This window comes from Ciconia boyciana, chromosome 2 (assembly GCF_034638445.1).
Source record: "Ciconia boyciana chromosome 2, ASM3463844v1, whole genome shotgun sequence".
In the NCBI taxonomy this organism is placed as follows: Eukaryota; Metazoa; Chordata; class Aves; order Ciconiiformes; family Ciconiidae; genus Ciconia; species Ciconia boyciana.
The window spans coordinates 136,049,455-136,067,661 of record NC_132935.1 but is presented as its reverse complement, the minus strand read 5'-3'; the positions used below and the strand labels follow the sequence as shown (position 1 = coordinate 136,067,661).

The window sequence follows — 18,207 nt, the reverse complement described above, 5'->3', positions numbered from 1 at the left end:
ACCCTGTATTTAAGCAACAGTCTGTGTGCATCAGCCTGAAGATGAATGGAGAAAGGCAGATCAAAATCCTCTGCAAAACTGCATTATTAAAAAATTAGCTCCTTTGCAATTTTGCATCAAAACCAAAATATTACCAATTTTCAGCAGGAATGAAATGGAACAGAACTCAGGTTCTACTGAAGTTCCAAATAAATAATTTTTTAAATGGGACTAAAATCAGATATAAAGTTCAAGCCGTAATGGACCACGACAATGAAAGGGTGCTGTTAATAAAGTAAAAACTTCTCATTTAAGGAGAAATTAGATACTAGGTTTTCTTTCAACATTTAGGAGCTATACAGATTTCCTTGTCAAACAATCAGATCTAAAATCCTAATGACCCACGGACAAATCAGCAGAAAGGCTTCCTTTTTTAGGTTATTTCATATGCTTAGATTGCACATTGAAAAACTCACAGATATTCCACATCTTGATACCAGTATACAGCTAATTAAAATCTATATTATTATACCAAAGGAACTAGAGTAGGAATTTCAATAAACTGAAATAATCCATGCTACTTTACCATTCAGCCAAGTAGGTTGACTTGGACCAACCAAGTAGGTAGTTACACTGAAACTGTAATTACCGATTACATTTCATAGCAGACAGAAGTATGCTGCCTTTAGGACTCCATACAAAGAAGAGCATTGGCTTATAGTACTGTCCTCATACAAATCATACAAGTAGTAGATTACTATTATTTTAGCTAGCTCTTGCCTAATTCACAAATCACTTCTTCTTCAGTATTTCAGAATACAGTTGATGAGAAGGAAGAAAACCTATAGACACAAAGCAGAATGCAGAATTAGGAAAAACACAACAATGATGTTACATGGCCTATATTTAGAAGACCTGAACATATAACAAAGTTTCATATTTGGTGAATGTTAAACAAAAAAAAGTTGAGGTGCCTTGAAGATTCAGATATCTTTAGTCTTAGGAGGGAGGTGAGCAGTGGTTTTTTTTCAGGATTCCAGCATTAGACTTAAATGCCCAAATTCTGCCTCACATTTTGACCCTTCAGTCCTTTTTCTGAATCTGACCCTTGCTCCCAAAGTTGCCAAGGTTTTAGTCAACAATTTGTCTGCTACTGTTCATTTAATTGCCTGTTGCTCCTGGCAATGTTAATTTGACAGACATTGATTTCTTTAACAAAGAATGAACCCACAGGAAAATCCCCAAATCAGTCTAGACATTTTGCCTCGAAGGACTTGCCTGACCTATGCCAAAATATTACGAAACTGCTACAGCTGACTCCACTTCCCCCGCTACAGAGGATACTAAAATGCTTCACACATGTTTGAAGAAGAATCCCAGTAATGTTGTGCCCTTTCAAGAAGCACTTTAGAAGTTTACAAAATCCACATGGAATACACTCCCTATTATTTACATACAGAAAAGACAATACTTTGAGCAAATACTTCTACAATGGGCCTAACAATAGCCAACTTCCTTTCTCACTCTGGCAAAATCTTCCCTGAACATTCTCAGAGGTTTGTTAGACAAGAATAATTTTGGGATTTCCTTTTCTTCTACTGAGGACCAAGTTGGACAGTTTGCAGAATCTCTCTTCTCCCCATCTCAACCCCATCTGGGGACATCTTGTAATGATTTTTTGGGGGAGTGGAAGAACATCTGCCTCCCAGAATTTAGCATCAAAGTATTTGCATGATTCTTCCTGACACTATTATTTTGTATCTTGTCATTACTATGCTTATGTATAGCAGCTCTCTCCTATGCAGGCAGATGCTCTAACATCCCATAAGTAAATGTGACTTCTTATTATCCAAAAAGTGGGCAATGTTGGCTATGAACAGATGTATTAATTCAGTGTAGTCCCAAAAAGTACTAATCTCTACATAGTTTCTACACAGATTAGATAGAATCCCTAAGGTCACTCTGTTCCATGTGGATATCCGTAAGGTTATCAACATGCATCAGAGAAACATCTCTGAACATGTTGAAGCTCATCCTCCTTCAACGAATATTCCCGCTTCCTGTTCCTTTTTTTATTTCAGTTTCATTGTTCTTATTAGCTAAATATAAACTTCCATAACCTACAAAAGCTCTACTATCAACAGATGATTAAGCTAACTACATATGCAATACAAACACCCCCAAAAAAATGGTGTAGCTTTTGTGGTAAATTTTCTCAGGTACAGAAGATCTTGAGGCTAGGTGTAAAACAACGTATAAAAGATTACCAGAAAAAAAATTGTGTATCAAAATTATGTTTTTAAAATTAAGATTGTGATAAACCTATCACTCTAAATAGTGATCAGACTTTTCCATGCCATGCACATGTGGAAGATTCCTGCAGAATAGCCTTCTAACATGTCCCACCCTTTCTTCAGCTGTGTGTAGCTCTTCCCTCTTACAAAGTCCTCAGCTTTATCAGACTGGTCACATTGGTGAGCAATTCTATTGTACCCCCAGCATTCATGCTGACAACTCTCTAACCATTGTATCATCTTCCCTAGGCTTTTTGATTATGTCTCTGACATAGAACCTAGTCCGGATCTTCTACATAAAACTCCTCTTCTGCTTCCACTTTCAGTTGTTTCTCTGCCAGATCAGGAAAGGCAAAGCTTTTTAATTGTTCCTGCTACCTTCCTTACTTTGGCAGATGCATTTCAAAACCACAATGCTTTGTTAAGCTTGGGTATTTCAGCCTTTGTACATTGTGGTTGTGTTACTTTGTACACTAACGTGACATGACACAACAAGATGCTTTGTGTTAAAGACCAAAGATCTCAGAGATCTCTGTGCATTTCACAATATGTCAGAAACAGGTATTACAGAAATCAGTCTCAGCCTACTCTGATTAAAGGAAAAAGGTAGTCTACCTGACTTCCTGATACTCTAATTTCTTAAAAGATACTGCTCCAGGGGAACACTTGACTTCTAGTAAGTGAAGTCTTCCCCCCACCCTCCTCCTCCCAGGCTTATAGGATCATACTTCGCATTTGCTCCTATTTAATTTAAAAAGCTGAACAGAAACATGAAACTACCTTAAGCAAAAATGAACAAGTCTGGTCTAAGGAATTTATCCTTTATTTGCTATCTTTGGAAAGGGTGGATTTTCAATTAACACTTAAACTTTTCTGATTTCCCTTAGGGCTGATAAGAACAGAAAAGAAACATGCATTTCCAAAGATCAGGAATTTAATTCTTATTAACCTAAAAAAAAAAAAAAATCCAACTGGCTGGTTTTGTCCCAGGTAGGTTAGAATTGAAGTAAATCATGGGTTCTGCAGTTTTACAACTTTTCCACAGGTTTTACTAGTTATTAGAGATTTGCATTTTTTATTTTAAAAAGTTTAACTTGTCCACTATTAATATTTACTGAAGGTTAGTAGTATGGTTCATTACATTGTGCAGGAAACAAGAACTCACAAATTAAGACACATCAGAACTAAGAGCACTGATGCAACATTACGTTTATCCCCTTAACACATTTATATGGCCTTTTACCCAAGATCCCAAAGAAAACCCCTGGCTAAGGTAAAGCCTCCTGCCTGCGAGATACCACGCACATTATAAATACAGTTCTTTCTTCCCTTGCAGTTGTTTGCATCTGTCACTTGTCCACCTTGTGTCAAGCATGCATAATACAAATAAAAGCTATAGCTTCTATAAATTTTATAAATTTATAACTTTTATAAATTTTATAAATGTAACAAATTGAAGTGCATGAAAGAAGTGCAGTACTTCATACAAATATAAGGTGAGGAGGCATATATATGATGAGTGACACAGTAACACTCACAGACATATGTAAGGAGGCCTGTGTAATTCATCCTTATCTCAGGACCATCCCAATGCCAAATTCCAAAGTCCTATTACAAAGTGGAGGCATCAGAATACTGCAGCTGTTTTCAGCTGAAGTAAACAGCTGTTTTCCCATGCTTCATATAACCAGCTGAACACAGAGACTTGCAACAGAAAGCGTTAAGCAGCGTTACCTACAAGGGTAGGTGCCTGTATCTGCGAAAATCCCATTATGCCTATTCATTTATTATAGCTAAGTGCTCTATCTAATGACGTATAAGTCAAAGTAGTGAGGCCTTTTTAAGATCAAGATATCATTTTAGCTCCACTAGCTGTTGTGGGCTCTGAACTGTTGCTTAATTTCAACATTGACTTTAAATGTTTTTAGTTTGGCTTATGTGATGTCCAATACAGGGGCCAAGAGGTATCCTGAGTTAAAAGTAAAATGTATAACAATGTAGCAGAAACTTTATAAAAATGTTAAAATCAGTATCCCTGTTCTGGAGTGGAGGGAGCAGCTATTTCCTGAACAGTGGTCTTCTGATCCTGCTGCATTGGAGCAATTATCATTTGAGGTAGGAGAATATTGAAAAGCTTTCCCTTCCCTGTTGCACCTCCACTTACCTGCTGCATCACAAAAAGGCAGACACAAAGTACTCCCAATTCTTCTTTCACCAAGAAACATTTCTCAAACTGCTTGCATTCCGCCAATAAAAAAGTAAAAATATGGGACATCTGAATGCCTTTTTTTTTTCCCCTCTCAAGCATACACACAGACATATCCAAAAAAGCTGCTTCCACCACTAACTGATGTTAAAATTGATGCTAACTGAAAAAGTCTGAGATTATTTTTAAGGAAATATTTTTATAAATCTATACTATTGTTTCAGTATGGCTAAAAAAATTATTCAAAATTAACCATCAGAAGACCCAGCAGTATCCAGTACCTCACCAACATTTTTTGGATTGCTCTTCCCATTTCAGATTTATTTACTTCTCTGGGGATTATAAACAAACAAACAAACCCTACTTTGCAGGTAGAAGTCCTTGGCTACCTTACAATAGCAGAGTAGAAAGATGAACTAATTTCCCCATCAGGACCAAGAAATATTATGGAATTGAGAGGAGGACCGTCCAAAGAACAGAAGATTTCAAGTTAATATACCTAGCAAAAGAAGATGTGACTAGTGCTAACAAGAAACCCTTTTGAAAACAATATAATGCATACCTTCTCGCAGAACCCAGTTCTCTCACACAACACGAGCAAAAATTAGAAACACAACGGAAATGATTTCATAGCATACTTCAGAGGTAATGGATGGAATACTTAACCCCATTTCTGGATAACTGACCAAACAGACTGTAATTTGATATCACTTCCAGTCCAACATTTTTTCTTTTTTTGACAAAGTGGTTGTAATAAGAAAAATCCAAAGCCAGAAAAATCACATTAAAAAAAATAAAAGTAGTTTTTTAACCTTTGAAAAGTCCTGTTAAAGGGGGCTTAAATATCAGATATGCAAGTGATGAAGAATGTTTGTTTTAATGAGCTCTCAAAGGCATTACAAAGACAATGGAGTGCATGCAATTTTTGAGCAAAAAAAATTTAAAGATTTCAACATAACTACTATAAAGCTGAGAAGTTAATAGTTATGATGTCAGAAATCTTGACATCATCACAGTTAAATCAGAAAGCAACATGTATCTGAACAAAGAAGATCTGTTTGGAATATGTATGTTCTAGGCAACAGAGAAGAGGTAAGCGTGAAAACTAAATTGAGATCCAGCACACAAAAATGAGGTGCATCACAATGAAATGCACGCAAACAACCTGGTTGAATGTGCTTAAAATCTGTGCTAGATTTTTAGCACCAAATGTAAAGGGAATTCACTGTAGTACACATATATTTTAAGATAATATTGTAAACCAATCTTTGGCATTTGCTGTGTCTACTTCAATTAATTTTATGTATAAGGCATGTATTTTTCCCCAAATCATTACTACCATTTTTTAATCAAGCAAGAAATGGAAAAAAGTTTTCTAAGGAAATGACTTTTAATTTGATAAAGATAATACAAAAGTATTTTTACATATTTTAATAGTGTTAATAGCTTATTCCTTTCTAGTTCTAAATACATTCAAACAGCAATAAAAGGAGAAGGAGCACTAGTCTGCTCTGCCCAGACTGGTACTAGACAAGAAGAGCAAAAAAGATTATAGATGGCAAACCTGTAAGGATCAGAGAACTGACCTTTAATTGAATATTGCAACTTAGTGCTCAAGATACTCAGAGATCTTACATTCATGAAAAAGAACACACCTGGAACTAAACTCTCTAAATCTACCTACTCACATCAGATGATGTATTTAGAGACAGAGTTTAAAAGCAGTATTCCACATCACCCCCAATGTAACTGAAAAGCCTATGTTATTCGAAGCAATAATTCAAATGGACAGTTTCTTTCTAAGGAATGCATGTTTGACTGTTGTTTTTCCCCACACTGTTGTTGCATAAAGGTCACAACTGTATAAAATACACAGGAGCAGGACCATGATCCCATGCCGAGTCAGCCAAAATTAATTCCATTCCCAGCTTTGTGAATGACTTGCAACATGAGCAACAAAATTATTTTATCTTTTTTTGTTAATCTGTACAATGACACTTACCTACTTCACCAGGTTGTTGTGGGAACTAATGATGGGTATGTTAATATTTAGGAAGCATCATAAGCTGCATCCATTCCTACAAAACGTGTCCTACAGTAGCTTGACTAAGTTTTTCAGGACAACGATTATCTATCTTTTTTTATTTGTTTGTACAGTTCCCAGAACAATAGGGTCTTAATCCTTGACTTGGACAGCTAGGCACCATTGAAACTTAAATAATTAGCAAACAATATGAGTTGAGAGGTTTAGCAAAGTGTTATCCTTCCCAGAGCTCCAAGGCACAGAGCATTTAAATGACCAGAATTTAGCCAATGCAAAGGGAACTGGGGACAAGGAACCATAGCCTTGGTTGCTTGCTAACAACTTTGGTGGCTTGTTCTTAAAAGAGCAGGGATACAAAAAGGAAGACTGATGGAATGCATATGTGAGAAGAGAACACTATTCAGAGGACCATAGGGACTGCAAATATAGTTGCCTTTTGAGCAAGGCATTTAGGGTAAAAGCTTTTTATCTATTTGCCAACTCTACTGTATCTGCAAACTAAGAGCAAACACAGTAGGAAAAAATACGGGTTTGTTTGGGGGGGGCGGGGGAGAAAACACATAAACATGCAATTTGCCAAGAGAGAAACACATCAACAAGAAACAGTTGTATAACCAACAGTAGCTGTTGCCTCTTGAGATGTGTTCTATGCACATATATGCTGCCTTTACCACGAGTACGCCCACTACATTCAAGCTAGAGTCTCACTTAGAAGTATCAGCTGTGTGTTATCATATGCACCAAGAACATCCCCTGCTTCCCATGAGAAGTAAAAAGGTTGGAACTAGTCCAATCACTTGAGTAGCTCTTCATCTTGGACAGTCCTTCATCTTCAGCATCTAAGAATAGTTTCAAGTATCAAGCATAAAGGGTATGACATGGAATTTGTGCCAACATTTCTAAGTAAAACAATTACTGAACAATTAAGCAACTGTTTCTTTCTTCATTGCCTGTCCACACGTTTGTTCTGTTGTTGGTGACTTCTGAGCTATGTACTCTCTGAAGGTGGATATCAGTCATTTGGGCTTGTTTACTCTAGAAATGAAAGACTGATGGGAAGCATGACTGTCAGCATTATTGGAGTGAAAAATAACTCCTTCCAAGTGACAAATTAAGAAATGCTCTGCTTCCAGTCAGTCTGGAAGATACCTGGAGGACAGGCAATTTCCACAAGGTGATGAATGAAAAGGAAGTAGAACGCTGAGACAAAAGCCTGGAGTGCTTCCAGCAAACTGTGAATGCAGGGTGGGGCAAACGAAAGCAGTTTTCAAGAGGGATAAAGGCAAAAGAGTCAGGGTTTAATACACTATCCACAACTTTTATTTTCTTAAATAAAGATGATGTTAAAGAAATATATTAGGGAAAAAATGGAGAATTACAACAGAGACTAAGTAAATGTTATTTTCAGCCACTAATCAAAGTATGTACAACACACATGCAACACGAAACAAAATAAATACTTATTTACCTAGATGTATCAAGTTAATACTATCCCAATATTTTAGAACAGCCTGTATCCCACCATATTATTATATAATGTCATTATTACACTGTGCATCCAAAATTCTTTGATACTCTTAGTCAACAATACATACTTAAAAGATACCTAACTTTAAACACATTAACCCACTCATTTAAGTAACCTATTCAATGCACAATAAAAATTAAAGCAAATCTGTCTTTTCAATAGTTTAGACCCCTCACCCCTCTTGTATTTGACAGTTCAATAATCAAAAAACTTGAATAGGTTAGAATGATAAAGAAATAATTTTAATCAAAAGACTACAGAGAAGTAGAACACATACAGTTTGATGTGATCTGAAATAGATGCTGAATCTCTATTTTTGAAAGAGGAGAAATAAAGTTATCTTTTTTTTTAAACTAAAGTAAATGGAAAAAAGTCTTAGAAAGTCTCAAAGTCTTACCTGTTGGTATGCTTCATAGATTAGATCAAACAAGAAAGCCTGAGGCATTTCACTCGCTCTGTACCTGGCACGTTCCAATGAGTGGTCTAAACAGCCATCTGCAGCAGAAGCAATAACAGTAGAAACAAGAGGACGAATTGCTCCTGCTGCCTGTGGAACAAAACAGAGAGAGGTCTAAATGTTATTAATATTAATGTATATCACATAGCTGCAGTCCAAAAAAATTAGAGCTTTAAAATACATTTTCTACTTATTTATCTTTTATATATCTCATAATGCATAAGTCATACTACTTAATCTGTATGAGACTTCTAACATGAATATAGCAACAGAAGACTGTGTAAGTACACACTGAGGGCCAATTTACAAAAAAAAAATCTTAAGTCCTTCATAAATATCTACTGCAAATACATGTACAGATCTGAGATGTTCATTTTTCAGACTTTTTTGTGCATACATATTAGGTGGTTTCTGTGAAGACAGTTCTAGGCCTATTCAGATATCAAAAAGCAGGAGACACCCCTGAGAGGTCTTGACAATCCACAACAGCTATTGCTTTCACAGATTTCAATTTGGCTAAACTGCTAGGAAATGAGCAACAAGAAAAGTTTCAGAAAATTGAGCTTGTTCCTCCCTGTTGAATTCACCCTGTGAAATACTGAGCAACCACACTTACCAGTGAAATCACTGGGAACACAGTATATATGTCAGAAAGTATGCAATATCCAGCAGCACTGTGCCCCAGAACAGATATTTAAATGCTTATATTTCAGTTTTGGTTTTTCTTAGATTTGAAACCAATTAAACATATATCTTTGATCTTTTCATCAATATATAGTATTAAAGATCTATGGCATCTCTGAAACAGAACTCTCCTAGCTGGTTTTAGTCAGTTTGATATGAGAAAGTTACCCACACTTCATCAGTCGCTTATCAAATGCTCACATGAACTTTATATGAAGCTAAAGGCAACTGGGACAAGAGTTGACCGTACAATAACGAAGAAAAGGATCCAATGGCAGAACATTGCTTTATCAAGTCACAGGGCAAAAAGCATGCTCCCTAACAATGCTAACCACTGAAAATGGCGTCCTTACACTATACTGTTTATTATCTATTTTTTAAGAATAATAAAAAAGAATAATTAATGCTGTTCCAAAACATTTGGAATTATCCAACATCTTAAATCAGTATACCTAGAAAACCACTCCCAATGGTGAATTCTGACACTTTTCACTGCAGGCACAGAAGATCTCCTGAGGTCTAGTGAGCTTTGACACAGAAAAGAAATAGGTTTCATCGCATAAAATAAGAACACTGTTATTGTTTATTTCATTTATCTTCTGTTGGCAAATCCTGCCCTCAAACATATGAGTCCTGTCCATTCTTACAAGATTTCTGACCTCAGGTAAGCATACAGTGGCAGAATGAGACACCAAAAGTGAGCCCAAAGTTTTTTTCCTCTCAGAAGAGAAAGAACTAGTTGTCTGCCCTCCCCCTTTCACACTACTGAACAATAAAACAAAGAGGAATGCAGTCAGAGTGTTGAGTGCTTTATGAGCTCTAAAATACAGCTTCTTAGTTCATTCTTTTAGTCCTCTTAGAACGAGGACAGAGATGTGAACCAATTTCTCATGCCCAAAGAGTTCTGATATGCACCAGCTACCAGGGCAGGGAGAAGGGAGAGAAAAGATTCAAAAGATTCATATGACAAGAGAAATATCTGAACCACTTTCTCAAAATTTTTCTTTCTAACACATGGGAAGAGATATCTATATAAAACACTACATGGAGCAAAACACTATCATCCAAAGCAAAACATGGTACAGAAAGATCAGCGAGAACTATGAAATCACAGAACTGTCTGTAAAGGATCTCAAGAGGTAATCTAGTCCATCTTTCCTATGCAGGATCAATTTTACTTCTGTAATAGAAAAGACAAACTGACAAAACTAAACACCACTATAATTTTAGTAATACGTCAATGTATTAAATGAGGAGTAAATTTAACAGATGTACTTTGAGGAAAGGCTGTGCATAAGTAGATGTAGAGAGACTAAATTATCTGCAACTTGTCCCCTCTCTATTTCCTATGATTCCAGGACATGGATTATTACCTCTATATCCCAGCTGCTGGGCATTTGGACTATGTTATTTTGCTCTGCCGTCATATTTTAATTGGTCACACACACGCAAAAAAATAATAAAATTAGAAGGTCATGGGAAAAGAGACAGAGCAGCATGCTAGCCACAGCTTTTCTGTAATTAGTTAAGTCTATTTGATTTTTTTTTTTTCTGAAAGAGTTACCATTCCAGAAAACCAGTTAGCAAAAGAGGATTTCTTAGGCTGATCCAATATTTCATTACAGTTTTTAAAAATCATGTCATGTTACATTTTAAGCATAAAACAGGCCAAGAGAATACAATGTGACTTGCGTAACCAAATCTCATAAGTGAAACACGCACTCTGAGGAACAAAAAACCAAACTGCAATTCTAAATAAAATTGAAATACTCAAAATTATATTCTTAAAAGAGTGCTGAAACACATTGTTTTCTTGACATCTGGTTTATTGCACAATAAAAATTCATGAATGTCTGTATCTGTATCTTTCTGACAATACTGAACCACATCTCCTGCTCTGCTGAGGCCTAGCTCTTCCAGAAGATTCAGGAAGATCTAATAAATCCAAACACCTAATTTTTTAAAACTCTCAATTAACTTCTCAAGTAATTGAAAGCTTCATGGCACCTAAAATTTAACAAATGGCATTTTTCAAACAACTACAGTTTTGCTTTACATTACTCCAGAACTGAGTCCAGTGTGGCAGGCTGAGTTTCTCACCTGTCTTCCCTCCATTTCAATGAGAAATCACAAGATAGGCACAATAAAATGTCTTCTGCAGCAAGTCCACTCAAACTATACCTGACACTGACTGAAAAGGTGAAGTTTAATACAAAGAATAAGATTTATGGCTGACTTCTGATCATGCGAGGGAGATAACTTCTAACTACGTATGCAGTAACAGGATAACTAGCAGTCATTTGATTCAAAAAATAGCAGCTTTTATTCCAAAAAAAGGACAACTCAGTCCATGACTGCTCTATGCTCTAAAAGCAGAATGCAGAGCTCTAGTACTTACTAAAGCCAGGAAGTTTCTGCTGCACAGAAAACCTTCATATGATGAGCAGCCGGGGTCCAAAAGCCATGAATCCATGAGCTAGCACATACTTGCTAAGGTGCAGCACTGAGTTGAAACCTTAAAATCCTGAGACAAGACACAGAAACTGGTTGGTTGTTTTGCTCAGTACTGGCTCACCTTTCTGCAGGACCTTCCTCTGTCTCAGCACACACACACAGGCTCCCTCAGCCAGATGATGTGACCCAACACAGGGCTGAGTTTACCACCTCATTGACACAAGAACTACACGAGTTCCTAAGGCCACTTTCAGACTGGGTGAAACTGGGATCAAGCAAAGGAAAATATTGGCCGATGTATGCCCTGCATTGTTTTCATATGGGACAAGAGAGCTGAGTCCCTAAGACAGGGAAACTTGGATCTGCAATACTTCTGGCGACATTCTCTAGCTGGCATACGCCGACACAGCTGCCCAACCCAAGCTGGCTTCCACAGACCTCACCACACATGCTTCTGCTTCCAAAATTGGCTCATGGGTATCTTCATTCATAGTGTAAACATAATATTTGGCATGTGAAAACAGGAGAATTGAGCTGTGAATTTTGTTCTCTCATACAGGCCAAAGAGGGGCACAGTTTAAGATGTATGGATCATTCTGCGGCACTTCCTCCTGGTTAGCGCAAGCGTCCTCCCTACACAGCACAAAGCCTTTTTGGAATTCCACTCCTAGCAGTCTTGCAATGAACTGAATGAGGAATTTAGGTACTTAAGACAGGGCTACAGACTATATTTTTTAGTTCAGAAATGTAAACATTTAGGGCACAGTAGGGCCAATAATACAATAAGGTACTACTGTATCTAAAGGGGCTTTTGCCCCTGATGACTGTTGGCTGTAAGCAAAGAACACAATCATCCAGCTAGTCTACGTCTATTCAGTTACAACACCAAATATTTTATTCTTTGCAAGGAATTTCCATATTGTTTTTCTGGTTATAAATCATTAACAAATAACTATTTCCATATTAGTAAAGACAGTACATACTGAGTCTCGGGTATTTGAATTTTATTCTAATTTGAGAAGCTTTGACTTGCTATTTATGTCAGGAATGTACAGGTATTTGGCCTGGCTCTCAGGCAAGAGGTTCAGACATGAATTTTAAAAAATTAATAAAACAAAGAAAATCTGTTCTCATTTAAAATTATAAGTACTTTTTAATGTCACTATAGTTTTACAGATCTTTTTTACACTTTGAATTAGCCTATCACAAAATACAAATCCTGTGAATCTAAAGCAAGTGCCTGGGTCTGATACTAACATTTCCCTACCCAGAGTACTCATTTTCCAATTTCTAATCATTTTGACCCAGATCTCAAGTAGATTTGCTTTCAAAATCATACACAAAATGCATCATACACCCTTCCTGAATGTGGTTAGTTAATGTGTAGTTAAACTGAATTTCTTTAAGTGTCCACTTTACAGCCTTCAAGCCACTCCACTTCAAAGACAGTCAAGCACTAGTTTTGGTGAACCTGGCATGTCCAAGAAATGGATACACTTCTTTCCCCCATTTTTGCATATTTTGTTAAACAAATTAGGTAAAGTATCAAAATATCTGTGGGCAAGCTGTTAAAATGTTCTTTCATAGCATAACAGACATTGAAACAAATACTGCTAACTGGTTAGTTTTCTTTTGCAGACAAAATATTGGAACAAAAAACATCCTTTTAATCTATCATTTCCTTAAAACAATCCTAAAACATCCTGAGCACAATTCCATCAACTTCAGTGGAAGTGACAGACTGGTATCTCTCAGAAGCAAGCTTATCCATCCATCTGCTGAAAACTGAACCAGCCTCTAGATGCTTTTACAAACAACAGGTGTCATCTATAAGCCATTTTAAACAGCACAAAGCAAAAACATTTACAAACAGGTTCTCAGTTTTGTATTCAGTTTTTTGCATAACTGCCTAGAGCACAGCATACATTCAAGATTTAAAGATTCAGTGGTGACTGAAAAAAAAGGTAGAGAATGAAGTGCATCATGCAGGTCAGTATAATAATAGGGTATCATAAGTATTTTCAATAGATTCAAGGCATACTAATCCACCTTTCTACTAAACAGTAACACTGTATCATTCTCATTTTATCATACTTTTGTTCTGACAAGAAATTGTTTAGATGCGTTGTTTAGATGCGTGTATTCAGTGAATACATAACCAGGGTGTGTTTTAAGATCAGACAACACAGTCAGTTCAAGGAGAGTAAAATCCAAGCAGTATTGATGACACCTTTTATTACAAAATGAGGTATGAATGTTTAGGCCACAGAAGCCTACACACAACATAGCAACCTGGCTAACACAATGCAGTATAGCTTATTTTTACCGAATATTCATAAAAACTGAAAATCCTCATGTAAAAAAAAAAAAAAAAAAGACCCAAAAGGATTATGGGGGGACATGGAGCTTATATCACAAGCAAGAAATTAACCAGGTTACAAATACTCCCAACACACAGTGCATTATTCAGCCAAGACCAACACTCCACATCTAGCATACAACCTGCCAAGAAGTTATCAAAGAGCCAGAAGCTCCAAAAGAGCATCACTGATCTGGTCATTTTTGGTAGCCAGAGTTGAAACAGAACAATGCTAAATAGCTGCAAAGCTCAACAAGTTGAATGATATGGATTAGGAAGAGAAAAAAAAAAATTGCAGTGGCACAAAATCCTTACAAAAAATACCACAACTACAATTCCTTTTGTTTTACAATAGTGTGGTAACAAGCTCAGAAAACCACAGATCCTGCAGGCTGGCATACTAAAAAAAAAAAAAGTATGCTATGTCTTTGGCATGCCCCTGTCCCCAGTACACCCCAAGTACTAATGCAGACCCACAAAGTTCACTTACACGGCCAATTTGCAACCCTGAACTTCAAGTGAGTGGGAATCACAGCCTAAAACTTTACAGAGTCTAGTCCTAAATGAGCAGACTCTCCCATCCCTCTAGCATGACTCCCTTCTACTTTTTAATTACACCAACAATACTTTTCTTCTCCATTCATAGCATCTGTCTCCCCTGAAAGTCATTTTCCCTATGCTTTCTATCTTCTCAGCTGTCTGGTAGCATTAAGTAAACACACATTTTATATTTCAATCATCCTAACTCCGTTAGATTCAATGTTTTAAAATTAGTTAGGAATAGGCCTGATATCAAACACGTACAAGCATAGCTTATGAGTGCTATCTTTAAAAGAATGTCCATATTCTCATGTTTTTACATTTTCTCAATATGCATATTTATTAATTTTAATTCTTTAATCAGAGTTGTTTTCAACTCTGAGAAGCAAAATAGTACTGAATGAAGACTCCCAAATAATTTAGTCACCCTGCCTTAGAAAAAATAAAATTGTCTCGCATATATACACTGGAAATAGAAGTATATTAGAAATGTATTTTCATCACTTCAAAGCAGCTGACTCTTTTGAAACTGTATGCTGCAGACTGTGGGGCTAGTCACACTTAGTAGGACAAATACATCCATCTTGGAACTCCATTAAAGTCAGTTTCATAGAGGTGAATTTGGTAAATATACAAACAATTTTATCTTGCTTTTCCATGAAGACAAGGATTGCATTAGGACACTGTTCAACTACATAACAATAACAATCGATGCTAATTTAGACAAGCTAGGTATCTAACAGTTTACAAATATGTCCTGGAATGTTTTTTATTAGGTGAAAGTTTATTTATATGTTACCAAACACTATCATCTCCTAAGGATTTCAGTCTAAATTAGGTCTGGCTATGAACTAGCGAAAAAATCTCAGAATAACTATGATTAATTTCTTCTCATTTTATTCCACCAAACTGTTTCCACATGTTACTACAGGGAAACTATTCTGTTACACAGATCAAACTACTTGCCATGAAGGGCATTCACAGCCACCTACAGTATGAAAAAATACAGAAATAAACACAGTATCTGCAATGCATGAAACAGGTAGAAACATGCATTTCCATGCAGATATCTGCACTCAAACTAATTGTATCTATAGTAATCAACATGCTCCAGCCACACTCACTAATTACCATTTAAGTTAGAAGAATTGTCTCTACCGAAAGATTCCTTATTTCAAATTTATCAAACAGAATCGTCAAAGCAAAATGCAAAAACTCAATTATAAGATTAAAATATTTCACATATTTAAGAGGATGTTCTTTTCAAATCTTTTATATTGTAAATCTGAAAGGGAGATTATCTAATAAAAAAAGTCATATAACTATCTTTGTAAAATAAAGCAATTAGAGAATTTCTTCCAATGCACATTCAAGGTATCACATTGAAATATCACATCTTTTTTTCTTATATTTCTTTTTTTCTTTTCCTTTTCTGCATTTTGTAGCCAGCTGTTGTCTAGGGCTACATTTTATCTTCTCTATAACCAAAAGTTGTAATCTATGAGAAGTTTTATGATTCCGTTGCAGAGGGAAGACTTAGAGTATTTCCTCTTCCAACCTACAGAAATCCTGGCAAAACAATTCTATTCGGATGGAAAAGATTGGGGCATAGACAAAGTAACAACACAAACTGTAAGCTACCACTCCTATACAAAAGTACAGCTGATAACTACAATTTGGCTATGTGTGCAAAGTTTCCTAAACTTAGGTGTGAACACATCTTCAAGCCCAAAATAGCCAAACTTCCAAACTGAACTGATTCAAGGCTGCACATAGTTCACAACCTCATTCTGCACCCACAACCCACCTATTTGCCGTACAGCAAGGCAAGGTAGCAGTCTGGCTGCATGGGTTCAACTCAAACCCATCACCATCTGCCCCCATAACTCCTTCTGTTACTGTCATGTCCAAAAGATCCCCCCAACCAGTATCTCAGCTGCACACTTCTCTTGAAGGGCCAGATACGGCATGCAGTCAGGACTACAGGACAACCAGGATGACTCAGTGAAGAACAGCAGACCACAATAAAGGTAGAGATACTCTCATTATCATGCAGAAACACAAATTTGAGTCCAGGGCATATCATACTTTCACCCACACTCACACCCAGACTCTACCATGTAGCATAGACATAAATTGTGTGGCAGCGCTGTGGTGGGGACGGGATTCCTTCTACCTATTTCTTCTACCGACAAACAAGTACAATCTGCAACCTGGGCTGTGTATCAATTAGAAATTAAGGCTGAAGAGAAAAAGGTTACCTTCTTTCTGCCAGGTATCTTCCTTTTTTTAAACAACAAAAATAATTCTGAAATTACCTTATTTTGAATTTTGTTGGAGAAAGAAAAAAAAATTCATAGTCATTGTGGGCACACCATCTTTGATTCTCATTAGTGAGATACCCACTAAAATTTCTTCTATGTAGGCAGTATCACCAACCAGCCCAATTCTAGCTATCTTGACATATTTGTACTGGCAGCTTTTAGTTGCCCACGGACAGCACCAGTTGAAATGTTAAACAAGCCTGGTGTAACGCAGATATTAAACCTAATTATCAGCCAGACAAAAAGAAGGTTAATTAGAACAGATGTAAGGAGTTTTGAACACTATGAAAAAAGACTTATATGCTAAACTTCACCCAATTTCCTTAAAGTCTGTTTACCCAGCTGGCTAGGAGCAACAGTCGAACTCGCTAAAATTGGGCACATGTTAATCTTAAACCAACACCAGGAAGGAAGATGTTATAATTGTGTTTATTCCTAGCTGCAAAAGAGGGGATGTTTAATCAGAAATTTAATATACACTTTGATCCAATGTTAATGAGCTGACACTATGTTGTACATTGAACTGACTTCAAAGACACAGGATGCCTTAAACAAATGTAATGTATATTTATGACACTGTTTAAGAAAAAGAAAACATTTCTTCTAATGAGGTCACCTTTATCAGAACATACTATCTGAGTGAGTGGGGATAGTACATGTACATCAAGACATGTCAGAGCCCCAATTAGCTATGCCAAACTAAAGAAGATTACCAATACCAGAAACTGTTGCTCAAAAATTAAGACTGCACATGTTCTTTTTTACTTTACATAATTTCTGTTCTTTTGTATTTAAAGCATTTACCTCTAAGCATCAGTAAATATCGTTTTGATTTAATTGACAACAAGCTAAATTCTAAGTGTTATTCTGTGGGAAAAGTAAGATTTTTCAAAGAAAATAAAAAATATTTCCCTCAAAAAGACAGGACATCCTGCAAGGACATGACGATAGGAACATGCAACTGAAAAAATATATATGAGGTGGAGGAAGAAAGCAGAACTAGGCATACCACAGGCTGCAATTTTTCAACACACAGCACTGAAAACAAGCTCAAGAACATACTGAAAGTGGAAAAGCAGTAAAACCACAAACGTACATATGCACTGAGAAAAAGCAAAGAGTGGTACTGCAAACAACAACAATACAACTAATTTATGTGAACATTTGATTTCATATTAAAATTGGGTTTTTTTTAAAAAAGCAGATTGAAAATAAGTCTTAAGAATGTCATTTATGTTGCTCTTGTATCATGAATTACTGCCATAAATCAGATGAACTATTTTTAATACGATAAAGACTAAAATTACAAAAGCTAGCAGGATTAAACCAATATATACA

The 18,207-nt window shown here is 36.3% G+C and overlaps 1 protein-coding gene across 1 annotated transcript in view; it reads right to left on the bottom strand.

Annotated features, from left to right (window-relative positions):
* Positions 1 to 18,207, bottom strand: part of CRPPA (CDP-L-ribitol pyrophosphorylase A) — a 124,985-nt gene that overhangs the window by 92,320 nt on the left and 14,458 nt on the right. The window contains exon 3 of the mRNA XM_072854202.1: positions 8,449 to 8,598. Within this exon, the coding sequence (XP_072710303.1) occupies positions 8,449 to 8,598 (150 nt within the window). The remainder of the gene's footprint in view (positions 1 to 8,448; positions 8,599 to 18,207) is intronic.